This window comes from Vulpes vulpes, chromosome 15 (genome assembly GCF_048418805.1).
Source record: "Vulpes vulpes isolate BD-2025 chromosome 15, VulVul3, whole genome shotgun sequence".
In the NCBI taxonomy this organism is placed as follows: domain Eukaryota; kingdom Metazoa; phylum Chordata; class Mammalia; order Carnivora; family Canidae; genus Vulpes; species Vulpes vulpes.
Window position 1 is genome coordinate 81,277,564 of NC_132794.1, and position 27,475 is coordinate 81,305,038.

Genomic DNA, 27,475 nt, shown 5'->3' on the forward strand with positions numbered 1-27,475 from the left:
TTGGCTTGATCTTCATTTTAATGAGAAGGCCTCTAATGTTTTACTGAGTCTGAAATTGGCTCTAAATTTCAATGGTTTGGATATTCTTCATCATGAACAGTATGCTCCTCTCCTCTCGCATTAATTGCCAAGAGTGTACAGCGAGAATGGATATTAAATTTCATTGAAAGCTTTCCTATATCTAGCAAGATCATCAAATTCCTTTCCTCCTTGGACCTATTAATGTGTTGACTTATTAGCTTTCCTGAGCTAAATCATCCTCATGTTTCTGGAATAAATCCCACTGGGTCAGACTCAATTGTGCCTTAAAATGCTTCTGGGTTCATTCTACTGATAAGTTGCTTAGGGTATTTTTCATCCATATTCATAAGTAAGAATTTATCTGTACTTTTTATTAGGGGACAGATTTGTCACATTTATAAATCATAGTTATGTCAGCTTTGTAAAACGAATAGGAAAGGTTTCCAATATGAATTTCATAGTTGAAATAGTTTAAATATCTTATAAAATTATCTTATTCTCCAAGGCTTGGAATAATTCATTTTAGAAACTGTCTCAGCCAGGAGTTGGTTTAATTTTTCCCTAAGGTTTGGTTGGCTGTCAACTTTAATTTGCACTATGGTTATTGGTCTTTTGGGGGTTTAAACATTTTTTGTTTATTTTGGTTATTTATATTTTCTAAATAAAATCCCTGTTCAAATGCTTTTGGACCTTTTAGCACAGATTTATATAGTTGATTCTTTTATAGTTTCTTTTCTATATCTGAGACTGGATTCCCTTTTTCATTCCTAGTAGCTGTATTTTTGCATTTTCTCCCTCCTACCATCTTCCCCCTACTTCTCCCTTCATCCCTCCCTCCCAACCTCCTTCCTCCTTCCCTTTATTCCACCCTTTTGTTGATTAGAACTGCGAGAGGTTTATCCTTCTATTTTGTGTTTTCAAAAGAAAAATCAGCTCTTACATTCAGTCAGCAAGTTTTACTCTCTCCTTAGTTAAATACACTAATTTATATTTTAGTAATTCCTTCCACTTTGCTTTGCTGTAGGTCTGTTTTGTTTTGAAGCTCTTTTTAGCTTTTTGAGTCAAGTGCTGAGTTCATTTTCATTTTTTTTGTTTACTTAAAATATATTGAAGTCTATGAATGTTTCTCTGAGAGCAGCTTTGGCCATATCAAATTTCATGACGCATTTTCTTGTAAGGGTTATTTCTCTGATATGTCTGTAATTGGAGTTTTGATTGTCTCTTTAACACAAACATGACTTAGGGAAGCTTTCTTTTCTTTTTTTTTTTTTTTTGTTTCTTTTTTTTAAGATTTATTTGTTTATTCATTCAGAGAGAGAGAGAGGCAGAGACACAGGCAGAGCTTCGGAGAAGCAGGCTCCATGCAGGGAGCCCAACGTGGGACTCCATCCTGGGTCTCCAGGATCACACCTTGGGCTGCAGGCTGCGCTAAACCACTGCGCTACCGGGGCTGCCCTTAAGGAAGCTTTCTAATCAAGTGGGTAGACTTCTTTGGTTCACAGTTTGTTTATTAATAACCAGCTATTATGTTAAGTTGTGTCCACAATGTTCGGTTACCCGTACATTTCTGTTGGGAGACTCTTTTGGGGTTTCATTGGTTATAGGATGTGTGAACAATGCAGATGAATACTCTGGATGGAAGGTATTCCATGTACTGTCTCTTCATGCTTCCATGCCTCTGGTTCAAGGGAAGACACTGCACTGTTTTCATTCCTTTCTACCCCTTAACTCTGGGTATCCACCACTTGTCAGAAATTGTAGAAAATATCAGTTGTTGTTCTGCTCTCTATCTGGTCCATGAAGAGGAGCTCACTGCATTGTGCTTGGACTTTGACAGCTGACCCATTTCCTGGGCACAGCAGGGCAGGCGTATTCTCCTATTCGCTTTTCACTTTCAATCCTTGGCAGAAAGAAACAGCCTGCTGGGGAGGGGATGTGGCTAGGCCCCCAGCTCTGCCCTGTCAGATCATGTGGCCTGGGGCTATCCTCAGCCTTCTGGTCTACACCTCATGGAAGGTGGACAGTAATGCCTTGGAGAGTGCTATGGGATGTGCAGGATGGCCCAGTGGGTAGAAGGCTCTCCGTGAATGTCACCCATTGCCAGTGAGGTTGCTGAGCTGTTTCAGGGAGGTCCTGAAATCCTCCCAGCATGGGATTTCTTGGGGGCACATCATTGGTTGGCCCTGGGACCCTGACATGACCACCCCGCTCATCCTGGCCTCAGCGCTGCACTCATCGGGCCCTTCTCTGCACAATCCAAGCAGGTGACTCTACCTGGGCCAGGCCGTGTCCATCTCAGAGGGTCCTGGCTGGCTGCTACCTGCCTCATCTTACATCTGCTCCCCTTTCTCCTGAGCCTGTGCTGATGGTTCTAAGTTTTATGTCAGATCATGGTGGTCACACTCACCAGGCTTCAGATCTCAGACAGACTCCTACTTTGGAGTTGTAAGATCTGGGCTGATGATATAAGTAAGCCCTTTCAGCCTTTGTTCCTTCCTCTGGAAGATGGGATGACAGCTGTTGTGCTAGCAGCATATGTAGTGCCTTATGTGGGGAAGTGTGCTACCCTGGGGAGGGATGGAGGCAGTTGGGCCCTTGGTACTCCTGGGGGCTGGCTGGGATCTCGCTACTGGTCATGAGCCCCCAGGGCCGGGGGACATCGGGGGTGTGGCAGTAAAGCTGCTGTGTACAAGGGAGTGGACATAGGAAGTGGCCCAGGGAGTGGAAACGGCTCTATGGGTCCAGCAGGGAGGAGCTGGGAGCCCCCTTGCCCTCCACCCCAAGGCTACACAGAACCCTTCTACTCCCAGCACAGCAGGGTCCTGGGGCACTCCTCGGGGCGTCTGCAAGGAGGGTGACAGTTCAAGCAAAGGAAATTGATTTTTATTTGTTTTAAACACAAAGGAAAATCGTTGCTTAGCCTAATTAGATGTCATTTGAAAATAAAGGAACTGTGTGTTCTTATTTTTCTATACCCCAGCAACCCTAGGCAGCCTTGGAGGTGGAGGCTGACGCTTACACCTAGGAAGGTCTGAGTCACAGCCTGTCCCGCTCCCTACCCCACCCATCCTGGGGAGCCCAGCCTCCCTGCCTCTCAAGGACCCTCAGCTCTGATGCAGTCCCCTCACTGTCCCCCTCCTGGAACCCCGGCTCTTCTTGCCTGATGGGCAGAGCCCCAGTGACAGGGCAGGTTCTGAGCAGCAGCTTCTTAGGTGGCTGCTCCATGTAGAAAAGGGACCCTAGAGGAGCGAGTCCGGTAGAGGTGGGGATCTGTGCCCTGTTCCCCTTTGGGACACCTTGAGAAGACTCCCAGAAATGACAGGACTGGCTCGCAAGTGATCCGTTGGGACACTCTTCTGTCCTGGCCTGTGGCCGGCCGCTTAACCTCCAGGAGTGCAAGCTGCACCACATGTGGGAGTGTTGGGGTGACCCCTGTGGAATCCAGTGGGGTGGGCCCCAGGGGAAGGAGGCCCTGGGGACTGCCCCCGTCCCAGGGCCCTCAGCCACGAGTGGGAGGCCGCGTGCCAGTCCGCCGCCCTGCGGGAAAGGGCAAGGATTCTCTGAAATCCTACCTGCTCCATCCCGGGACCTCTCAAGGCTCAATAACGGGATGGTTATCGGTGGACAATGACATTTTGTCCCCTGAGCAGCCACCAGAAGAAGCTGACTGGACAGAAAGGGAGAAAAGAAGGAGGGGAAAAATGAGGAAAAAAGCCGGGCTCTGCAGAATTTGTATTTAGGAGTGTGAAGAGGAGATGGCAAGATTCCTTCACTCAATTCAAATAGTATTTGGTGCTAGAAAGGAATTCAGAAGGAAAAAAAAAAAATGAATCATGCGTCTGTAACAAAGCTTTAATTATCAGCATTGCTCCCTAGGCTAGGCCTTTGTCGAGGAGGCGCCCGGGGAGGTGCTGCCCGGCTCTGGTTCCCACAGCAGCCGCCTCCTGGCTGGAGTCCACCCTGCAGCCCCCCGCCAGGCCCCAGACTGCCCCCCAGGCCCACAGCGGACACCAAGGTAAACACGGCCCTTCCTCATGGCATTTGTGATGTGATTTCCAGAAGCTTAGTTTATGTAAAAAATGTTACTGCTTGCCCTCCAGGAGCTCCTGATGCCCACTCGGCTGGGAGGACGGAGAGGTAGGAGCTGCAGGGTGCTCCCGTGGCCCGATCTGCAGGGATGGGACCAGCCATGTCCTCCCAAGGCCTTCCCTGCTGGAAAGTCCATGCGGATGAGGAGGGAGGAGGGCTGAGGACCTGTCCACAGGGGTGTGTCACCCCCACCCCTCCCCACCCTGGGCAGGGGCCAAGCAGCCACCCTGAGGCCAGAACCAGCTCAGAGCCCCACTTGCCAGGGCAGGGCAGTGCCAGATCAATGGGTCTGTCTGGAGGCAGGAGGTAACTTCTCCCCACTTTTCTCCTGTGTGCAGGAGGGGACTCTGCTGTTCTGGGCACGAGGAGTTGAGTGAGAGGGACCTCAGAGATGGGGTCAGGAGAGGCCAGCACCAGCCTCCAAAATCTGTGTCTAGGAAGGCAGCAGGTAGCTTTGATGACAAGTCCACCCCAATCAGCTGATACTGAGCATGTCCTGAGTGTGGTGGCCTCACTGCATGCTTACTACCACCTGTGATATAGGTGCTGGAGGTGCTGATTTTTTGCAGAGGAGGATGTGGCTCCAGCTTGTGGCATGGTCAGACCTTACTGCCAGTCCACTGGACTTCCAGCTCACGCTTGCAGCCAGACCCCAAATACTTGCAGCATGTGGCCCCAGCAGACAGGACCAGGGCTCTCTGGTGCTTAAGGGAGACACATTACAGCTCAAAGTTAGGAGGGTCTGAGAGCCAGTGTGTGGGGAGGAGGAGGACAGCCCCCAAGAGGGAGGTTCCTGCCTTAGGAGTGTCTGAATTCAGGCTGGGGGCTGCTTGTGTCCTTCTGCTACTGGGGGCAGCCCTCCATTCCTGGGAGTGAAGGAGCCAGAGGCGGATGGACAGCAGGTCTGAAGGAAGCTGCTCCCCTGTGGCCCAAGCTGCTCCAACCACTTGAGCCAGAGGGCAGGCCACTCTGGGGGCTGGGGCAACCTATGGCTTGCAGGGTCTTGGCTCCTAGAAGCTCTTGCACCCACCAGAATCTATGGAAATGACTGTGAGCTGAGCACACAGATCCTCTCAAGCAGGTGTTATCTATGCCCTTTGCGGATGATGCCCTGAGGGCCACTGGCAGGTCACTGGGCCATCTGCCCCAAGAGCTGCCAGCACCACCTGGCCCTAAGTCAGGGTGGATCCACTAAAGGTTTACCAAAATATTTTGCATATGCACAAGGAACCCTATAAAAGTGGTGGGGGGGGCATGCATTTTTAAAAAAGATTTTATTTATTCATTCATGAGAGATACGCAGAGAGAGGCCGGAACTAGGCAGAGGGAGAAGCAGGCTCCATGCAGGGAGCCCAGTGCGGGACTCGATCCCAGGATCAGGCCTTGAGCCAAAGGCAGACACTCAACCACTGAGGCACCCAGGTGTCCCCAGGGGGCATGCATGTAAACAAGCATTTCATTTACAATTTTGATTTGTCTTGCAACCTCCTGCCTAGAGTTTCCTGCGTGTAAAGTGAGGGTCCCCTCAGCCAATTCCTCTCCCCAGTCTGTACCTCAAAGGGGTCACCTTCAGATTCCAGGAGAGCCTCTTGGAAGGCATGCTTCATCCTGGACCCACACCAGAGGAGTCTCCCCAGAGACCTATGTAGGCAGTAGAGGAAGGCAGAGAGGGTGCCCTGCCCACTGCAGCCCGACACATTTAGTATGGCTGAAAGGCAATCAGGAAATATTTGTTTGGATGTGAGCAAGCAAGACATGCTCCAGGGAAGATTTCCAGAGAGCCAGTGGGATGAAGGCTCATAGGTTGTAGGGCCTGGAAGCCTTGACACCAGCCCTTCTTTTTGTTCACCATGCTCTTCCTTTTCTAGAAGTCTCCTTCAAGTCTGCTCAGACCCTACCTCCTTAGGGAGGTCATTCTCTCCATCTGGTTAGATTACCATCTGCTCTGTCCCCACACTCCAGATCCTCTTCTCCTCTTCCTATTCTAGAGTGCTGATTCTTTTTAAACCCCCAATATTGCATCCATTGATATGGGTCATTATGCCTGGCAGCTACAGCCTGCTCCAGTAGGGGCTCCGTGGGCACAGAGATCCTGTTTGCTTCATTGCTGGGTCTCCAGTGTCTAGGTAGGTCTTTGTTAACATCTGTGGATGGATGGATGGATGGATGGATGGATGCATGGATGGACAAGGAGTTGGGTTCTGTGGAACATTCCACCTCCTACTCCGCCCCAGTACAAATGATTTTAGAGAAGCAGACAGCCGTAGAAGGGTGATGGGGTCCATTGTGCTCCTGCCTGACCTTGGCTGCCCCAGAGTCCCCAGCAGAGCTGGTCTGTGTGTGTTGCTGGCCCTGGTCCAAGTAGCCAGCATGATTTTCTCCCCAGTTGCGGCCTCTGAGTGCCAACGGGGCTCCTGCCTGCTCCCACCAAGGCTGGATTTTTCTGGAGCCAGGATGTAACCCAAGATAGCTCCATGAATACACTCATTCTGAAATCTCTGCCAAAGGCTGCCCTCTTGATTAAGTGGCCCACCAAGGGTGGGGTGAAAGCACTGGCACCCAGCTCCATCCAGGAGCACTTTCTCCCAACCCCCACCCTGTCTCTCTGTCTCTCTTTATCCTCCAGCCAAAAGAGGGGAGACTGGCAAAATGTGTAATTTTCAGTTGCTAATTGTGATGCCCTGCAGCTTGCTGAGCTAAAAATAGTCTTCGTTTTTGTTGAGTAGGTTAAAAAATAGAAGCCCACGTGCTGCCTCCAAAAGAAGCACCCCTTGCGAAGCTGGCAGAGGCAAGGCCGACGGGTGCCCCTCATCCACCTCCTGGCAGATCATGGGGGACTCATGCAGGATGGGCCCCGAAGGCCATTTTTATTCCAGTTTTCTAGGAAGCTAGTCTTAACTTCACATTTGTAGATGGGCTTCTGGGTACCCACCAGTTCCTGGAATTACATGCAGAATGCCATGGGGATGTGCATTGATTCATGTGTCCAGGGCGATGGCTTCATCCAGTGCTCAGAGGGTCATACCCAGCCAGGGACGTTGATGAGCAGAAATGACAGTGCTGAGAAGGAGCAGGGAGGTGGGCAGACGTACTCACAGCTGCCCCCCAGAGCCACATTATACAGATGCCCTGAACTCAGTGCCTTCATCTGAGAAATGGGTGTCTCTGTGCTGCCCCCTGGGTTAGGGGACATTGCATCAAGTGAGATGTGTGATGCCTAGCATATGGCCGGGCTCCAACCCCTGATGACAAACATTTGAAGGTTAGTCAAAAGAAAGCTTATCCCTGCTTTTGTGTTTCTCAGAAATTTCTGGAATTGCAGACTCTGTGATCTGGAAGGGGTGCTAAAATTCTGACTGCCCTGGGAACCTGCCCAAGCTCCTACCCTTCAGAGTCGAGTGAAGGCCTGACCCTGTTCCTGTCCTGCTGTGCAGGAGGCCATTCCCTCCAAAGGCTGCCGTCCCCACTATCAACTGGGGCAGAGTTGGCTTTGTCTGAGGTTAGCCAGTTATCTTTTGTGTTCTTCCAATAGTCCCCCTGGGGCTGAAGGAAGCGCTTGCTTCCTGCAGATGCCCTGTTGGGGTTGAGCTCTGTCTCCCATTTCCCAGGATCTGCCTTGGGGAAAGAGCTGGTGTTGGGAGCTGGTAAGCTGGGCTTTGGAGGCCAGGAGGCCTGAGGGCTCGGCAAGCCCACCAGTGTGGCAGGCTGCGGTCCCTCCCTTGAGGAGGCTCCTGCCCCAGCTGGCCACTCTGAGTCCCTTCCTGCCCAGAGCCGGCCGGGGAAAGGCCCTACGGGATGAAGCAGCGACCTGGAGGCTCCCTCCAGGGCTGGGAGGCCAGAGATGAGGGCCAGTTGTCTGAGAGCAGACGCTGGGCATGGGGACACCTCCAGGAAGGCATACAGGCCTGCCTGGACAGTTGTGAACACAGAAGACTCTGCAACAGATACTGCAGGCATCAGAATCAGTGTCATTTATATTCCTTACCCAACAATGTTCCAGTAAACCGTTGGCGACAACATCAGCTCATTGACTGTGGGAGTGCTCTGCAGGACACTGGGCGGTGTCGGGCCTCCCCGGGGCCTCACTGGATGGCTTGGCACAGGAAGCAGGAGAAGCACTTGGGAAGGAGTGTAGCCCTTACCCAGGCCTGGGCCAACATGAGGGGCACATTTGGGTGCTCACAGCAGGTTCCGGCCCTCATGGTGAGGCCCTGGCCCTCTGTCAGAGCAGCTGTGCAGGCCATCTAGGGCGCAGCTGGAGTTTGTGGGTAGAAGGACGGTACAGCAGGTCACAAAAAGTGTGCATGGCTCTCCCTCCCAGGGCGTGTGTGGCCTTTGCACACATGTGGCCAGAAGCAGATGCCCTCCTGTGTTGCTCCCCGAAGGAGGGCCTGGACCCCTCAGGGCCCCAGTCTGCTGGCGCCGAATCAGGAAACAGCGTGGTCGTGTGTGATACTCACGTCTCTAGCTGAAGTCTCTGAAGGAGGCTACAAAAGGGAATTTGATTCATAATCTTCTACAGAAAACTCCTAGAAACCCTCTTTTTCCTCCACTGCCGGGTCTCTTGGGGCGCTGAGGCTGCCTACCTTCTTGCCACTTACTCTCCTGAAGTCTCTGAGACCATCTGCCCCCACTCACTGCACTTCCTTCTCTTCCTCCAGGGCCCTCTGCTCACTCCTGATGCTTTTGTCACTGTGTGTTTTCCTTACAAGGTTTGCATGTGTGTGTGCAGACTTGAGATGCGGGGCAGCTGCAAATACTCAGAAGCTAAGAACTTTGGCCACGTCCCTAAGACGGGCCTTGACTCTGAGCTGCATCAGGCCGAGCTCCGGACCCCCGGGAAGGCACCTGGATGGAGGAGTGTGTGCAAGCGGTCCCTCAGCTGGGCCCAGCAGAGCCTGGAGCAGGGTGTTCACCTCCTGTACTAAGGCTGCCCGGTGTGTGAGCGCAGTTCTGGGCCAGAAGCCGATCTTGTGCGTTCTCCCCTCCTGCGCTCCCCACCCCTGATGTGAAGCTCAGGGGCCAGCGCCCTGTCCCATAAACTCGGCCATCAGCATGTGCCTGTTGCAGGCATGGCGTGGGGGGAAGGGGGTGTAGGGGACAGAGGGCACAGAAGCAAGACAAATGGATGCTCTTCTCCCAGCCCAGCTTCCCCAGAGATTGGAGCCTGAGCCAAAGCTAAAGTGCCCGCACTTACCCCCGAGTGTGGTCCAGAGATGCAGGGGCGAGGGAAGGGGAGCGAATGGGTATGGGGATGCCTTCCTGTAGGAGTCCATCTCACTGGGTGTCTTTGGAGAGGCTCTGTAAGACTTTTGTACCTCCAGCAGTCCATCTGGGGTGGGGAAGGGGAGTTTACCTGTGCTTCCATGTCCCGTTGATCCGAGTCCCCTCTGGGGTGTAACCTGTCCCCGCTACAACTTTTGGGTTGTGCATGGGGCCTGGACGGATCCACAGGACATGGCCCCAGCGAGAACCCACAGCTGAGGGTGATGGTGCGAGCCCCGAGGCCAGAGGCTGGTCAGAAGCCGTGGCAGCCAGTACTGGCCACTCCGTTGTCATTGAGGCAAGGCACAGACATGGTGGCACACAGTGGCATCTAGCACCACTCCCAAAGATGCTGGCTTCCAGTTTCTCATCTAGCCCTCACCATCACTCTGTCAGGGAAGTGGGGCAGGAAACTATACCCAACTGATAGCAGAGGGAACCGAGGCTCAGAGCAGCTCAGAGACTTCCCCAGTGTCCTTGAGACAGTGTCTCCTGACTTATTCTGGACTCTCTCACTGAAGTTCCAGACCTGAACCCCATGAAAGGGCCCGGGCAGGTGTGGGTGGGTGGTCACTATTGGGGTGAAGATGAGCATTCAAGGAATGCAGGTGAGGTTTCTGGGGGTTTTTCCAAGGTCATGTCCCTTATCAGACCATGGAGGAGGAACAGGAGTGAGCCCCGAAGCAGGGGTAGCTGCAGGGCCCCATGGTAGCCGTTTCATTTTCTGGGGAGCAGCAACAGATAGGCCAGATGGAGCAGAGTGGGGGGCGGGTACCTGGAAAGGGGCAGAAGGATGGAGAGAGGTCAACGGTTGCAGCTCGTTGCTTTGCCCGCCTGGCCTACCTCACCTCTGGCCAGCCTCCTGGACCCTGCTGGCAGCAGGTAGCTAAGGGTCCCTTGGCCTGCGCCTCTCCCAGGCCAGCCCTCTCTGCCTGCCCCCATCCCACTCCAGCTGCCACAGTGCCACTCTGCCAGGGCAGGGGCAGTAGCTTCTCACCTGGCTGCCCGGCAGAGCCAAGTAAGACCAGGCATGAAACAGGCAAGTGCTGGCACTCAGCGCAGAGCCAAGTGTCTGCCGGGCTGGCAGGAGGGCCCTCCCGCCTGTGCCTGGGTACCTGGGCCCCTGGGCCTGGCCTGGTACCCATCTGGCCCCATGCGGAAGGTGGGAAGCTCTCGAGGCCCAGCTTCCAGGAGATGGTGAATCACGCTCACCTGCCTCGCTGTGAGCCAAGTGCATCTCTAATGAGAAGGTGCTTGCCTTCCTGCCCGAACAGGGGAGCTGAGGGGAGGCAGAGGAGGTCGGGTGTAAGTGGCCTCCCCTCCCCCCAGGAGGCTGCTGCTTTGTCCAGGTGGGAGGTGTGGGTTCTGACCTCAGGACCTGCAGAGGCTGGTGTGAAGGCTGGCCCACCCTGGCTCCGTCCTCCTGGGCCGGGGCTCAGGAGGCTTCCAGAGCTCTCCTCCGAGTGTCCATAGCCTCCAGTCATGTCTGGGCTTAGCCAAAGGCAGAAGAAGTGAAAGAGAGGCTCCCTGTACCCCTTGTTCCCATTTTCACCTGGAAGACCCTGAAAACTGCCACGGCCTGGACGGGACCCCGGGCCAGTTAAATCAGGGTTGTGGGGGGCCAGGGCGGGCAGAACGTTTTTTTAAACACCCAGGTGATTTCGGGGCAGCCACAGCGCTGGCCGAGGTGAAGCTGGCTCGCTTCGCTTGCAGGCTGACGCTCTCAAGGGCACAAGTATGTCCCACGAAAACTCCGTGTCGCCGAGGTAGGCCTGGGCTGGAACTCGAGGTCCTGCATTTTAGCGAGTCTCCAGGTGAAGGTGCTGCTGGGTGGGCCATGCTGGGAGCCGCGAAGCTTTAGAAGAGGGTCTAAAACTCCTGAGAGTGGGTGAGTTCTGACTCAGGCCGAGGTGCACCACCTACAAGTTTCCTGGTGCTACTGCTGCTGTGGCTCCAGCACCACACTGGTTTTAGGGTATCTGTGTAGGGCCGGGCCCTCTGAGGCCTCTGGGGGCCTGTGTCTAGAATAATCTTGCACCTCTGTGTCCTGGGAACCCACATGGCCTGTGCGGGGTGCTGAGCAGGCACGTCCTGGGAGTTGGCTCCTCCGGGACAGGGAGGTGATAGCATGTCTCATGTGCAACACTGTGCACATTTCATCCTCCCTGCAAATCTCGGAAGTAGCACACACCCTGTGCCCATCCCACAGGCGAAGAAATTAAGGTTGAGGATCCTGACAAAGTGACAGGTGGCTAAGCCAATTTCAGATTCAGGTCTCCCTGATGGCCTTCACTGCCATCTGGGTGCTGCTGGAATCTAGCTGTGTGACCTGGGCCAGTTACTTAGTCTCTCTGTGCCTTGTCCTCATCTGCAGCATATGGAGAATAACGGGTTTTATGAGAGTTCTTGTGGGGTTCTTGTGAGGATTTTTTAAAAAAGATCTTATTTGAGAGAGCATGAGCACAAGTGGGGCGGCAGAGGGAGAAGCAGCGCCCCCCCCACCCCCCCCACTGAGCAGGGAGCCGAAGTGGGACTTGATCCCAGGACACTGGGACCCTGACCTGAGCCGAGGGCAGACGCTTAACCAACTGAGCCATCCAAGCGCCCTATTATGAGGATTAACGAGAGGACTCAGTGTCGCTGATGGCTTGTGTGATGTCCTCAATCTGAGCTTTGTTTCTTATTATGATTGCGCTTGCTGTGTGATACTCATCAGGACAGGAGCCCAGATATCCTGGGCGTTCCACTCTGAGTGGCCCTTCCTTGAGAAGTGGGCCAGTTGGGAAAATAGACACGAAGGAGTGTGGCCAGTGACACAGTTCTGCTCTTGCTGGGATGGGAGAGGAGGACCCCAGTTGCAAGAACAGAAGGGACCACAAGGCCAGGGGGGTGGCCAGCAGAAATGCCAGGCAGGCAGAGGGCTCAGCAAGGGTTGTCCTCATCTCCACTTAATGGCTACAGAAATTGAGGCAGATTAGATTTGTCCAGGGGCAAGGAGCTGGCTGTTGTGTAGTGGGATTCAAAACGGAGGGTGCTCTAAATCTTTGCCCACTTGGCATTGAGCCTGGAGACCCCTCAATGCTTATGGCTGGGTGGGGGGCTCTGTTAGGGACAGAGAAGGGAGCAAGGAAGGGGCTCTGACAGGTCCCCAGGACCCATGAACTCAGTACACAGAGGAGGGGAGAGAGGAGGACATGTGGGCAGCATCCCTGGGTGGGTCCCCGGGCAGGATGGATGCTGGGGTGGTCCCATACAGCCCCTGTGGGCCCTCCCTGTTGTCTGTGTGGGTTCCAGGCCCCCGCCTTGAAGCCTGCCTTCTCCGGGGACCTGAGGTGGTGGCTGTGCTTCTATCCACACGCCCAGCCCTGGGCATCAGCCTCTTTAATGTGCTTTTATAAAAAGTACTGATTTCAAAGTCAGCTTCTTTGCACTAAAAAACAAAGTTATTTTATTTTATTTTTTCAAAGTTATTTTAAAAATGACAATCGGACGTACCATTTAGAAAAGCTACCAAATAGCTTGCAAATGTGTAGAATGGAAAGTGAAAGTCTCATCCTTCCCCAGTTCCGTTGCAGTGAAGTCTGTGATTAGTGTGGTGGTGACGGCCACACATTTCTGTGCATTTATGTAAGCCTATATTGATGTCATTGAAAAATGGGCACTATGGGATCTTGTACAGTTGGGGGGATGGTCATGGGGTTCTCAGTCCAGATGCTGCAGGAGGGGCTGCTGCCCCAGGCTGAAGGGATGGGCCCCTCCTGGCAGCTCCATCCTGTGGTCTTCTGGGCTGTGGTGAACAGGGTGTGGTGGGGTGCACTGGAGGACCAGAGCCCCAGCGGGGGAGGAGTGGGGTGATGACTGCGGGGCCGGCCATGGGCAGGTGCGAGGTGTGGTCAGGTGGCTGCCAGAGGCATGTGGACTTGAGCCCCCTCGGAAGCCCCCCAGACAGCTCGGTCACACACAGATGGAAGACGGTGCCTGAGTTTCTGACCTGGCAGGTCTGGGCCAGGGCCTGAGAATGTGCATGCCAGCACGTGTTGAGGGGTGTGTTCTGTGAGTCTGAAACCCCATCCCCAAGTGAGGCAGCTGAGTCTGGGGATCAAGGACCTTTCAATCTCTGGGGCTTTTCTTGAGTTTTCACTCTCCTTACAACGAAGTTTTTGGGAATTCTAAGGCAGTCTTCAGGTGTTTGCAGGTAAGCCTGTGTTATTTAGGCTGAGGGTCCTTTTTCCCTCATGTGAGGCTCAGCTGATGTGCTGTGGGGTGGAAGTCGGATCTGCTCGTGTAGACCTTGGAGAGCCAGGGCCCTCTCACAGCAATAAAATAATCATGACTACTATTTGCTCATTGGGTAAACTGAGGCCACACTGGCTCAGAAGCCTGCCCCAGTTTGGATCAGAAAGCAGGCGAGGGCTGGGAGGAGCAGCAGCAGCAGAGGTGAGCACTATGGGAGCCCAAGGAGGGTGTATGCAGTTTCCACTCCCCTAAACAGGAGGAGGTGGCCTCCACCCCTAGGGAAGCAGAGCAGCATGGCTGACTGGGGAGGCCGGGGCTGGGGCACTGGGGCCTGCTCACCAGTACTCAGTGCTCACCAGATACGGAGAGAGCTCAAGAAGGCGCCCCGTTCCTCTGCTCCAACCTAGACCTGCCTGCCCTCTAAGTGGGGAGAGGGTGAGACTAGTCCAGCCAGTAGCACAGGCCACTCTGGCTGGCAGGAGGGGGAGCACGCACACGGGCCCTAACTTTAGAGGCCTTGGGCTGGCAAATGTGCCTCCCTCTGAGCCCCACGCAGCACCTCCCAGGCACTGACAGCTGCCCCGGGCACTGGGAAGCGGAGGCCCAGGAGGGCTGCAGAGTCTCCTAGGCCTCATGAAGACTTCCAGTAGAGGCCCTGCTGCAGGGTGAGGTGGGCACCCTCCTCCTGGTCCTGCCAGGCCACTGTGGGCAGCCCCAGCTGTGGGAGCCCTGAGCACCCCAGACTGCTGTCTGATGTATATGTCTAATAGGCAGTTCAAATTCAGCTCCAAAAGCAAGTTCCACATCTTTCCTCAAACCCCACCCTCATGTTCTTCCCCATGCTGGTTAATCCTCAGGCCCAAGACCATCCTTCACAGCATCTGGAGTTGACCCTGCTTCCCTCCTCTACCACCTGATCTGAGCCATCTCTTCCTGGGTTATAGCAAAACCCACCAATTGTTTTTCAGATCCCTCCCTTGCTGGGTCTCCACACAGCAGAAATAGTGACCTTCACCCTGAGTCACTCGGAGTCCCTGTGCCTGCTGTCTCACTCAGAGGAGGTGCACATGGCCCCCTGCCCCCAGCCTAGGTGTGCATAGTCTGGCTTGTTACTCCTCAGACCATTCTCCCTGCTTCTTCCCTCTACACACACTGGTCTCAGGATCTTGGCATCTGCTGTCCCTTATGCCTAGAATGTTCCTTTCTTATCCCAGGATGCTGCATGACTAACAGCATCAGTCTATCCCAGTGGTACCACCTGAGGCTGCTTTGACCACCCCTACATGCTTGGTCTTCTCCTCCATAGTTTTCTCTTCTTCACTGGGATGTAACCCCAGGAGGCAGGGTTCTGTGTGTCTGGGCTGTGGGAATGGGGCCTGCTATGCACAGAGCAGGTGCTGAAGAAACATTTATCAGATACCCAGTAGCTGCAGGGCTGCCAGGGGGCCTGTCTGCCCACCTCTGATGCCCACCCATGGGTGGGGTGCCCCTCCTGGCCCTGGTGAGAGCCTCCTGGTAGGGCTCTCACCGTGCACCTGCACACACTCAGGTTGCAGGCCAGCCTAGGAGGAGGAGGGCCTGGCGATTGGGCCTGTGATGCCTTTTTCTTCTTCCCAGGAAACTATGCCCCAGACGTCCGTCGTCTTCTCCAGCATACTCGGGCCCAGCCATAGTGGACAAGTGCAGCCCGGCATGGGGGAGCGAGGAAGCGGGGCCAGTAGCTCTGGGGACCTTGTCTTCCAAGAGGGTCGCCTCATCTCTGGGTCCCTGGAGGCCTTGATGGAGCACCTGGTCCCCACAGTGGACTATTACCCGGATGTGAGTGCCACGACCTGGAGATGGGTGGGATGAGTGGGGGCCACCTGGGTTTCAGGGGAGGTTGCTTCTGGGATGGGTAAGGAGGCCCGGACCGAGAACTGAAGAGAGCAGTGTGGTAGGGGAAGGTCATCAGGGAGCCTCAGCCCTGCTTCCTGCTCTGCCCCCTGCTCCCAGCCTAGGGGAGAGGCACCTTCAGTGACTTCCCTGCTTACCTCAGGCAGCTGGGAGATGGCCTTGATGGCACAAGGAAGGATACACAAGGGGGTGAAACAGGGACCTGAGCTCTGGCAGGGATGTCAGGGAGGAAGAGCAGTCTAAGGGGTAAGGCTGGTGCCTTGGAGTCCTGATGAGGGTCCACCCACCCTGCATGTGTGTCCTGTCCCTGAGCTGGGAAGGTTGTTTTGTGCGTGAACTGCCATCGTCCAGAAAAAGAGGAGACAGGCCCGCCACGCTTGGCCAGCATACAGACCCCCAGGCGTGTGCCTGCGTTCAAATCCTCCCTCTTCATTTCAAGATGCCATTGGTACATTCTTAGAAGGAGTCCCTTGTCGTGTGGCTTCCCTTCTGCCTCTGCTAGGGGCCATCTCGTAGGTACAGTGGTGTTAGGCCTGCTGCTCCCCAGGAGGGTCAGGCTGCAGCAGCATCCCAGCCACGACCCCCCTCTGTCCTGAGGGCAGAGCTGTGCTCCCCGCCTGCAGGGGCTGCCCCTCCCCACTCTCCAGCTTGTACCTAATGCTGCTGGAGCCTACTCAGCATCTAGGTGTGCCTGTGCCCTCCGGCCCAACATGGCACGCCTCCCACCTACCCCCGCCATAGGGCTCCATCCTTCTTGAAAACCCTTCCAGACCTGGGCTGGGGCTGGGATTGGTGGTGCAGCTGGGAAGAGGGGCCTTGAGGCCCTGAAACAGCCTAGGGCAGGGTATCAGCCTCCCAGGGGCTGGCACCTCCAACTCCAGCTCTGCTCTGTGGCCTCGTGGCGGCGGCTACTCCTCACTTAGGTCTGTCCCAGAAGGGCCTTCTTGGCTGCTACTCAGGATTATCCCCCAAATGCTATGCCTTTGTTCCCCGAGCGAGTAAGGGGGCGGTAGAGCAGAAAGGTAGGGCTGCCAGAGTCCAGCTAGGCATCAGCTCCTCTGCCAGCTTCCTGGGTACCCCCAGCCTCCCCCTGCTGCCCCTGCCCCATGTACGCTGGCAACTGGGGATGCATGCACACCAGTAAATCTCTGCGCTCCTTGGAAATGCATGGCTCCACCCTGCGAGCTTTTGTCACTTTGACTAAGAACTCCAAGGTGTGATGCCCGGGTGACTTTCATCACACGTCTGAGCCATCTGCTTAGAAAGGGGCCACCCAGCAGGGATCTCTGAGCACCCATGTTGCACAGCTTGGGGACAGGTCATGGGAAGTGTGAGTATTAGGGGATGTGGTTGGAGGAACCCCTGCGGTTCCCAGGAGAGCCTCCTTTAATGGCCTCTGGAGGCTGCATTGGGGGCAGTGAGGGCCTGAGGCTCTGAATCCCGAGTCCTGTTCCACAAGGCCTTGTGGGCCCAGAGTGCAGGCAAAGGGTCCCAGGCCCTCCAGCCTGCAGCAGTCATGCAGGGGTAGACTCCCCAGGAGAGCTCCAAGCAGCTTCCCCCACTCCCAAGTCCACCCTGTCTGTAGGCAGGGGCCAATGTAGAGATCTCACAGGTGCTGACCCAGGTCACACGAAATGCTTCCGAGAACCCTGGGCCCCGGGGCCTGTTCCCTTTTAGTCCAGGTCATGAGGACCTATCAGAATCTTGTACCACACAGCCCAGTGACAAGAGCACATGGCTGTGGGACAGAGGGGCCTTGGTGTGCCAGGTGGAGATAAGGCCCACAGTTGGTTAGTGACTGCACTGGGGCTTGCAGCCATCCGCTGGTGCTGGGTGCTGGGTGCTGGGTGCAGGGCCTGAGACTGCCCCACCCTGCCCTCAAGTTGCTTCCCCTGGCAAGGCCAGTAACTATCTGGAGAAGCAGCATGCTTGGAGCCTGGCCCCAGGAGCACTGTGTGAGGTTGGGAGAATCCCACCAACATTCAAGGTTGGGTGTTCTCTCCCATCGTGGGGTAAGACGGGGTGGAGGAGAATCCCAGCAGAGCAAGCTGCTGGGAGCTGAGCTTGTTGGGGGAAGCCTCCAGGGGCTGCTCGGAAGGGGGATTTACTTTGTGCTTTGCAAGGGGGCGGGGCGGGGGTGGGGGCAGGATTTGGGTAACTGAGAGAAAGGGAAGGGCAGTCAAGGCACAGCAAAGCATGTGGGAGAAGGCACGGCCGCTGGGTGGTGCTGTCGGGCCGCCATGGGGCTCGCTGGCCCTGACCTCACCGGTTGGGGCCGCACCAGGCCGGACCTGCTCCTCATCCTCTCTCCTTGCCTCTTTTCTTCAGAGGACATACATCTTTACCTTCCTCTTGAGCTCCCGGGTCTTCATCCCCCCTCATGACCTGCTGGCCCGTGTGGGGCAGATCTGCCTGGAGCAGAGGCAGCAGCTGGAGACTCCTGGGTCTGAGAAGGTAAAGGTGCTGATGGGTGCTACCTGTCTCCGTGCCCCCAGCTCCTGGCTTGCTCACAGCTAGGAGAGAAGCTGGCAGGACAGGTCTGGCTGAGCCCAGCCCAGGGCCCTCCCTGATTGGGCAAGGTTGGCTTGTCTCTGGCCCCCTGGGCACCCCTGGGGCATGGCTCCCTGTGGGGCATGGGGTGCACACACAGCTCAGCACTCTTCATGGGATGCTGCAAATAACTGTTCTTGGTGGGTACTCACACCTCTTTCCAGGAAAGACAGCCCTGCCAGCAATCCTGGTCAGTGCCGGGACCCCAGCTGGTAGGAAAACCACTCTGGGTATCGGTCAGCCCAGCTGACTCTCCTGCCTGGAGTGGTTTTCAGGAGGGCTCTTTTCCCTGTTGCTCTTCTGATTGAGCCAGGCTTTGGTGGCCAGGATGGCCGTGGGCATGTGCTTTGGAAGAAGCGGCTTCTAGAAGTCTGGTCTGGTGCAGAAGACGGGGTGGTAGGTATGCCATCCGAGAACTGGCAGGGCTTAGTCTGGGCTGCAGCAGAGCATATCCTGCCCCCCATTTGCTAATGACTTTGTCCTCTATGTTCCCTCCACCAGACCAGGCCTCACCGTGCACCTGCACATGCTCAGGATGCAGGCCAGCCGCGGGGGGAGAACCAGCTGGGCCTGTGGCCAGGATCAGGCAGGCTGGAGGCAGCTCAGCAGGGGTGGGGCAGATGTGGGCCAAAAAATGTGGGGATGAGGAGTGGCTAGAGGCCCACAGGGCAGCAAGAACAGTCCGGAGGGCAGGCCCAGGCAGGCAGGGAGCTGGTCAGTGCTGAGGAGGAGCCGTGGTGGGCACAGAAGGGGTGCCGGCACATGTGGTCATTTTAGTGGGACAGTGGGGGGCTGGGCACTGAGGACCAGCATTGGGCACACCCTCCTCGGGCCTTATGTGTGTGGCCCCGGCAACGGCAGGGGTGCCCGCCCACCTTTAGTGACATGAAGCTGGGAGAGGGGATGCCTCTGAGCATCTGCACCCCTTCCCAGCACTTGCCAACCTGCTTTTAACTGAGAGGCGGCAGGTGAGAGTCTCTCATTCAATAATTTTGCTTGGTTTTCAGTTATTTTAAATGGGTGACTTCTAATAACAACAAAGGAAATTAGATTTCTATGTCATGGTAGAGGATAAATTTTTTTGAAAATGAAATTTAAGTGAAATTGCTGTACTAAGGGAATATGAAACAAAGCAGGTACAACAAAATCCACAGGGGACAAGGAGGGGATGATCCTCCCAAGCACCCTCACCCCAGACCCGGAGGAGAGGGGGAGGCTCGTACCACTTGTCATCTCATTGCCCACTGTGGAGGGTGACTTTGCTCTACGCCCTGCCACCTCAGGCCAAGCTCAAGTCTTTCTCAGCCAAGATCGTACAGCTATTGAAGGAGTGGACGGAGGCCTTCCCCTATGACTTCCAGGATGAGAAGGCGATGGCCGAACTGAAGGCCATCACTCACCGGGTCACACTGTGTGATGAGGTGAGGTCTTCCCTGGAGCCCTGCAGAGCTCCGTGGGTGTATGTCTGGGGGAGAGGGTCTACTCTCACAGGAGGGCGGGTCTTCAGGGACAGCTCTCTATACAGTCTTCTATGCTGTCACCTTTTAAGATGACTGGGTGGCTCCATTTGTACCCATCCCCAAACTGCTCAGCTGTCCAGCAATGGGCCTTGGCACGCTTGGCATGTGGGAGACCCTGTGGCCTAAGTAGTGGGCTGGAATGAGCCCAGGCCCTACCCTTTCCTGGGTTTGGGGTGAGTGGAATGGGAGCCTAGTAAAAGCCTGTTTGCACTTCTGGCCTCCCAGCTCACTCCCGGCCTTTTGCGGAGATAGGAAACCTGGGGGGTACTCTGTGTGCTCCGCATCTTGTCTGGTTTGAGGGCTCACAAAGCCCAGGGAGAGCTCTGGGCAGGGCCAGGGCTGTTCCCCGCCCTGCAGGTAGTGGAGGTTCCCCGTCCGAGAGGATGCTCTCTTCCCTAGGCTGGGAAAGCCATGGTTTTCTACCCCTGGCTTTGGCCTGGCCCTCAGCTCCCATCCCCACAGCTTAGGCAGCTGAGCCACCCTCAGCAGGACTTAGAGGAGCTCTCACTGTGTTCCATTCTGTCCTCAAAGGCCCAAATATTCATGGCAGATTTGAGTAGGGATGTGGGCTCAAAGTTAGGCATATCCTTAGGGAGGAGATGGGTTCCTCTGGAGAGGCGATGGTCTTGCCAGCCCACACCAGCACCTTCACTGTCCCCTACCTTCACAGGAGAATGGCACAGTGAAGAAGGCCATTGCCCAAATGACACAGAGCCTGCTGCTGTCTCTGGCTGCCCGAAGCCAGCTACAGGAGCTTCGGGAGAAGCTCCGCTCACCAGCCATGGACAAAGGGTCTGTCCTCAAGGCTAAGCCCCCAGCCACTCAGAAGGACATCCTGGGCGTGTGCTGCGACCCCCTGGTGCTGGCCCAGCAGCTGACTCATATAGAGCTGGTCAGTGCCACAGCATGCACTGCTTGGGGTAGGATGTATCACCGATGCTCACTCATCGGTGCCTCCTCGCTGGTCAGACTGGGGAGTCAGGTGAAGCTCACTTGCCAGCTGAAACCTCTGCTTCTGGGTCCCCAGGATCACAGCAGCCCTTTGTGCATGGGAGGGGCTGGGGTGATGGGACTGCAGTGGCCCCAGGATAGAGGACTGGCCCAGGAGGTGAAGGGCTTGGAGGGGGAGAGCCAGTTCCCCCCACCCCGTCACCTCGTCTTGCCTATGCCGTGGGCTGGAAGGTACCCTGTAGCTAGCTGCCACTGCCCCAAGGCCTCACTCCCATGAAGCCCTGTTTCCTCCCCTCCCAGGGGAAGGTCTTCCAGACCCCGAGGGTACATTTGGGGGTGGGGGTGGGCAGAACCTGCCCACTGGCTGGAGGCTCTGATCAAGGAGAGGCTGTGGCACACACTGCAGGAAGGTCTTGACTGCCACTCTGAACGTGGCCCACACCTTGGGTATGGGGCCCAAGAATGGCAGGCTTGTCACCTTCCCGTCCTTGCCCATTCTAGGAGAGGGTCAGCAGCATTCACCCTGAGGACCTGATGCAGATCGTCAGCCACATGGACTCCCGGGACAAGCACAGGGTGAGGGGCTGCTGTGTGCTCGGGGGTGGCCTTAAGGGGGGTCCCTGTCTATACCCCATGAAGGGTGGGGGCCTCACAACTAAATGGGTCTGGCCTAGTGCCTATTCCAGGGGGTCTGCAGACAGCAGTGCAGGGTGATACAGACTGGAAGGGGCCAGTGTTCCCAGGAGCTTGGGGAGGGGCGTACTGGGAGCCCTGGGCCTGTCCAGCTGCCCATAGCCCACTGTCCTTTTCAGTCTCTTTTGGCCATGGTGCCAGCTCATTCTGGGGGTACGACTGGGGTGGCACCTGCTGGCAGGGTCCTCATGCTCCCCGTGATTTGCTGTGCTCTACCAGTGCCGAGGGGACCTGACCAAGACTTATAGCCTGGAGGCCTATGACAACTGGTTCAACTGCCTTAGCATGCTAGTGGCCACTGAGGTGTGCCGGGTAAGCACTGCACGGCCCATGTGTGTAGGGTGGCACTGTCCCTTCTCCAAACCCACGAGGCTGCCTGGGGCTCTGACTTCTGTACCCCTCAGATGATAAAACTCTGAAAGTGGAGACAGAAGCCTCCATTCCAGGGCCACCAACATCCCTGCTACCCCTACCACCACTATCCGCCGTCCCCTCCCCACCCCGGTGCCCTGGCCAGTCTCACAGTGATTGAGACACACCCATCCGTGGAGTGTACCAGCACAGTCTGTGAGTTTATCTGGGGCTCCCTTAGTGATCTCGGACTGCTCTCCTGCCCCTTTGCCCAGCATCGAAAATGCCATTGCTGCATTTCCTGCCTCTGCAGCCCATGGGAATCTCCCCAACCCTGGGTCTGACAGCTCTGAGGGCCCAGGGTGGCTCCTGTCCAGCCTGCCCTTCAGGGACTGGTGGTGGAGGGATGCTCGTACGGTGGGCTCACCCTGAGGCTGTCTGGCTGCTCTCAAGGTGGTGAAGAAGAAGCACCGGACCCGCATGCTAGAGTTCTTTATTGATGTGGCCCGGGAGTGCTTCAACATCGGGAATTTCAACTCCATGATGGCCATCATCTGTGAGTGTCCAGGCCCTGGGGGCTTCCTAGCCAGCTCTTGCATGGCCTGCCTACCCCCATCCTGACCCTACCCGCTGTTCCCTGCAGCTGGCATGAACCTCAGTCCTGTGGCGAGGCTGAAGAAAACGTGGTCCAAAGTCAAGACGGCCAAATTTGATGTCTTGGAGGTAGGAACCTCAGCCTCATCCTGCATTGGCCTGAGGAAGGGTGGGCGTCCCATCATGCTCTGCCTCCTTGCTGAGAACCCACTGCCCACAGTGCCATCTGGTGTAGGGCATGTTGAGCTGGCCTGGCTGCTCTAGGAGGTGGGTAGCTGAAGCTCTCCTCAGCCCTTGGGACTTTAGTCAGAACTGGCATTGCCTAAAGCAAGTTCTGGAGAGTGGTTAGGAATCAGGTTGAGAAACATGGGCCCATGAGCCCTGTGCTGGGTGATGCTGACTAAGCAGACTGGCCTTTTCCTGGCTTGAATTCCTGTGGTCCTGGATTATCTGGGTGGCCCAGGAGTGGACAGGCCTTCCCCAATATATTTGATCACAGAATCCACTTTTTAAAAAAAAAATTGTATTTATTCATTCATGAAAGACACAGAGAAAGGCAGAGACACAGGCAGAGGGAGAAGCAAGCTCCCTGCAGGGAGCCTGATGTGGGACTCGATGCCAGGACCCTGGGATCATGCACTGAGCCAAAGGCAGATGCTCAACCACTAAGCCACCCAGGCGTCCCCAGAATCCACTTTCTATAAACATCTTGCAGAGCTTGTCAGGTTTGGGAGGTGTTGGCCCCAGTAGAGGGGCAGTGGAAGGTTTTGAAAGGAAAGTGAGAGCCAGGCTCAGCAGGGCAGGGAAGAGGTGTGTGTGAGCTGTGAGACTTCTCTAACTTTCCTGATGATGCTTGGGCCCAGACCCAGTGCTGAGCCAGATGCTCACTCCTGGTAAGGAGGCCTCCTCTGGTGACGGTCCAGGCTGCCCAGTGGGGAAGTACCTTCCCCATCACTGTTTCCTGACCTTCAAGGGGGCTCTGAACAAGTCAGGTGCAGGGAGAGCCCTGCCCACCACATCCTCCCATCTGCCCACAGCACCACATGGACCCATCCAGCAATTTCTGCAACTATCGCACCGCCCTGCAGGGGGCCACGCAAAGGTCCCAGATGGCTAACAGCAGCCGAGAGAAGATTGTCATCCCTGTGTTCAACCTTTTCGTTAAGGACATTTACTTCTTGCACAAAATCCATACCAACCACCTGCCCAATGGGCATGTTAACTTCAAGGTGAGCTCAGACCCCTTGTGGTCCAAGGGGAGGGGGGCCAAACTGTCCCAACACAAGGCAGGACAGACCCCTCAGCCTTATCCTAGGGCAGACAGTCTGTGCCATTAGGCTGCAAGGCGGTGACCCTGGTACAGAAAGGCCTTTAAGACTGAAAGCTCCAGGGGGGCTATGTGTGCTGTTTATGAAGTATCAGGGTGACGCCAACCCTTCTGGGTGGATGCTCTGGTTATAGGGCTTGGAACCACAGGGAACTTGTATTTACCCAGGACCCTGGTCCCAACAGGTAGACAGAGAAGGGGGCTATACCTTCTGGGGGGTTTGGGAGGGAGGAAGGCTTTAGGCAAGAAGAGACTTGAGCAGGAAGGAAGCAGCAACAGAATTCCAGATGGAAGCTAAGGGTTGCTGGCCAAGGGTGGGAAGGTAGGACAAAGGTGATCGGGGAGGTGTAGGGGAAGTGAGGTTGTCCAGTGTTTACCTCACACAGGTAAGGGGTATGAAGGAATTAGGGATCCTTACACAGGCCCTAAAGAGTGAGATCATGGCATGTTCTGGTTGGTGGTGTTGTGCCAGGTGTGGCCTGCATACGTGCCTCAGCCTGGAGTCTCAGATGGGGACCTCTTGGGTCTTACACAGCGGGGGCACCGATCCTGCCACAGCCTGATGGTCTAGGCAAAGAGCAAGCAAAGGTCTTGGGGACACTTACTGGCTCTCATGCTGCATCAGGTGCTGCTGTGGCCACAAAGTCAGCTGACTAGGGTCACTGTCCCATCTTGCTGGGATGCAGAATGAAACCAGAACCTAACCCTAACCAAGGATTTCAAGCTGAAAATGACAAATGAACATCCAGTTGGTCTTCTGTATTTTCAGAAATTTTGGGAGATCTCCAGACAGATCCATGAGTTCATGACATGGACTCAGGTAGAGTGTCCCTTCGAGAAGGACAAGAAGATTCAGAATTACCTGCTCACGGCACCCATCTACAGCGAGGAAGGTGAGGCCCAGCTCCCCGTGGCAGCACACCCATGTCCCCACACCGTACATGTCACCCTGACTCCCCCACGTCCAGGGCCTCTGCCCTCATGGGGTTGCCCTGGGAGGCGGGTCTGATCATTGTCCTCATGTTATACAGGAGCAGCTCAGCCCACAGGGGTGAGTACATGAGGTTGGGCAGTGGGTAGATGACAGGATGAGGACAAGGAGAGAGAGGGCTCTGGAAGCCACCCGAGAGAGCCAGAGCATGGTTGGGTTAGTGCTGCAGGACCAGAAATTTCTCAGTCCCTAAGTCCCTAAGAAGGAAGCTGGGAGCTCTAGATCTCATGGGGCCTATCACCTCATGAAACAGAGACTTGTGGAAAAGTCCAGACCAGAGGTCATTGTCCTTGCCCAGCTGCTCCCCTAGAAAGGGTTAACTGGCGTGGTGTGCAGACTGACTGCACGTGGACATGGGTTCTGAGGGGCTTCTCATCTCGCAGCTCTCTTCATCGCCTCCTTTGAAAGTGAAGGTCCTGAAAACCACATGGAAAAAGATAGCTGGAAGACTCTCAGGTAAGAAAACCCCAGGGACAGGCCTGTGAGCCCCTGAGACTAGTCCCATGCCTGGGTCTACAGGAAGGGAGAGGACTGGGGAGCATGATCTGTCCTTCTGAAAGGCGGCCAGGGGGTACCTCCACACAGACTGCCAGTCGGTGGGAGGCTGGACTTGGGTCCACGTGTCCCTGACCCTTCCCCTGCTGGCCGGTTCCTAGAATCCAGGCCCTCCCCAGATAGCATGGCCCGCCCTCTGCCTGCTTAGGGGAAGGGCCTGCCAACCACCTGACCATTTCCTTGTGCCCTGCCTACCTCTAGGACCACTCTCCTTAACAGAGCCTGAAGGCACGGATGCAGCCGACAGACGCTGGATGAAGCACACACATGCACTGAGTTTTAATCTTGATTGATAAGGGTTGAGATGAGGAGGCCTCACTGGTTGGGGTCCATTTTGTATATAACTTTTATGAAAAATATTTCATGCATCAACCTTTGGCACTTACAAAGTTTTTTTTGTTGTTGTTGTTTATTTTAAATAACAGGGCAGGGCCCTGCTTTGGGGAGGGGTGGGGAAAGAGTATCATGGGAGATGGCATCCATGATAACATCTTATTCTAATGAAATGTAGATTTTTATTTTCTACTTTTGATTATTAACATCTTATGAAAAAATATTAAAAAAAAAAAAAACCCAACCAAAACCAATGTGAGCCCTGCCTGCTTGGACGCCCTTCCAGCCAGTGTCTCTGATGTCGGGGTTAGTGCCTTAGAGAGTACTGGAGGGCCGGTCTCCCGCTCTGTTCCTTTAGCCCTCAGGCAGCCAGTGCTCCGGAATCGCCAGGAAAGCTGTGCCCTGGGCCACGAGGCACCTGCCCTGAGAGCCTAGGCCAGAGAGGCTCCAGCAGGAAGGGCTTGGCTGGCCGGGGGGCTTCATTTGCATCCTTCTAGAAGCAAACCTGAGTACGGGCTTTCCAAAGTTTACATTTTCATTTTCCTTTATCAGGGATTTAGGGGTTTGGGGAGGGCCAGGGGGATACCTGGCAGCATATTTTCTGTTGGAATATGTCTGGCAAATTGTTCAACTACATTATAGGAAAAGAGAAAATCTAAAATAACATAGGGGAGGATATGGTGCAATTGTCCGTTTTCTAGGCTGTAACAGGTACACGGAGCTGTAATGAAGAGAGTACGAAGCCGACTTGAGGATGGGGAGATTTAAAGCAGTTCTTGAAACTCCAGTACAAAGTGAAAAGAAGCCACTCACAAAGCGCCCTCTAGTGGCCTGCCTCCTCCGGCCCTCTAGGTGGGGGTGCCGGAGGGAATCTAACAGAACATCACACCAGACTGCTGGAGCCCACTCCTAAAACTGCCCAGCATGTGGAGGTATTGTCCACACCCAAACTTGAGGAGTCTACTCCATTTTCTGTCTTTCTGGCTGTGGGATGGCAAGTCCTGATCCCTCAAAAGCCAGCGGTGGGTCATCTGCTTGCTCTCCCCTCACAGTGGGGCTTTCATTCAGCACAAGCAGATGTGGAACTACTCACCCTTGTTTCTCTCTATGCCTGGCTTCCTTCTGCAGGAGCCACTGGGCTGCGATGCCTGAGTGAGGATGGGGCAGTTAGTTGCTAATTCCCAAAGCTCCTAGGAGAGCCTGGAGAAGTGGAGGTGAGGCCTCAGGAAGGGGTGGCTCTGAGATCCACTGCTGACTGCAGCCTTGGGTGGAGCCAGAATATTTACACTGTATTGTCACAGTGTTTTCGCACTTTTCAGACATTCTAGATAGTACATATTGTATCTTGATAGTACATATTGCTTTGTTTATGTATTTGAAAAAAAGGAAGGCTAAAAACTTGAGACTATATATTTGGAATACAATGTTAGAACTTTCCCTCTTGCTTTAAGGAGCTTTCATGTCAATGTGCACTCACTCCACTGGGTCATCAGTTCTAGTACCTACCTGATACAGTGTCTATGTTTGCTACTTTATTTTCCCACTTTGATACACACCCTATGATGTTTTGGTATTTTGAGATGAACTCTGAGTACAAAGCTGTACCATAATGCAGGATGTCAGCTGTTGGTATGACTGGACCTTTTGCATCAATAAAAGAACATGTTGCTCCCCTTGCATGCTTGCTCTGTGTGTGTAGCTGGTGAGGCCTGAGGGCTGCTGGCAGGAGGTGTGGGGATGTCTAGGTCCTCCATGGCCTTTCAAAGAATGAGCAAGGAACTCTCATCTACACAACACATTCAGACAAAGGGCTTTTCAAATAAATAATGCAAGATCGGACAAGAGGTACGTTCTACTCTGCTTTCCTCAAAGTAAGATCCAAAACTGTATTATAAGCTGATCGTATCACTTGGCCCTGTCAGTTGGGGAAACCTACCCTAAATAAGATTGTAAAGGCTCCTTTACTGCAGGACTAATCAGAACCATCAGTGTCCCTGGGCACTGTGGGTCTCTCCTGGAGCAGGGCAAGTTGGGGACACCTCCTGACCTCTTTCTGCAAAAGTCTGCAGAATGCAGTTCTAGATGGGGCTCTTTGTGTTGTGAAGA

General features: G+C 54.9%; 1 protein-coding gene across 12 annotated transcripts in view; it reads left to right on the forward strand.

Annotated features, from left to right (window-relative positions):
- The window catches only part of RASGEF1A (RasGEF domain family member 1A), an 89,692-nt gene extending 62,646 nt beyond the window's left edge, over positions 1–27,046 (forward strand). For 2 of the 12 annotated variants that reach the window (XM_072739451.1, XM_072739450.1), the window contains exons 2-15: positions 1,334–1,498; positions 3,898–4,036; positions 15,229–15,429; positions 17,833–17,958; positions 19,338–19,475; positions 20,245–20,466; positions 21,027–21,101; positions 21,438–21,530; positions 22,023–22,125; positions 22,213–22,292; positions 23,201–23,392; positions 24,260–24,383; positions 24,865–24,937; positions 25,238–27,046. In XM_072739451.1, the coding sequence (XP_072595552.1) occupies positions 15,235–15,429; positions 17,833–17,958; positions 19,338–19,475; positions 20,245–20,466; positions 21,027–21,101; positions 21,438–21,530; positions 22,023–22,125; positions 22,213–22,292; positions 23,201–23,392; positions 24,260–24,383; positions 24,865–24,937; positions 25,238–25,262 (1,446 nt within the window). In that variant the 5' untranslated portion in view covers positions 1,334–1,498; positions 3,898–4,036; positions 15,229–15,234 and the 3' untranslated portion in view covers positions 25,263–27,046. Of the gene's footprint in view, positions 1–1,311; positions 1,499–3,897; positions 4,037–6,098; positions 6,237–7,414; positions 7,610–14,579; positions 14,702–15,228; positions 15,430–17,832; positions 17,959–19,337; positions 19,476–20,244; positions 20,467–21,026; positions 21,102–21,437; positions 21,531–22,022; positions 22,126–22,212; positions 22,293–23,200; positions 23,393–24,259; positions 24,384–24,864; positions 24,938–25,237 lie in introns of those variants that run through there. The other 10 variants (XM_072739446.1, XM_072739448.1, XM_072739449.1 and 7 more) reach the window with 6 other exon arrangements.
- Positions 27,047–27,475: the final 429 nt, after the last annotated feature.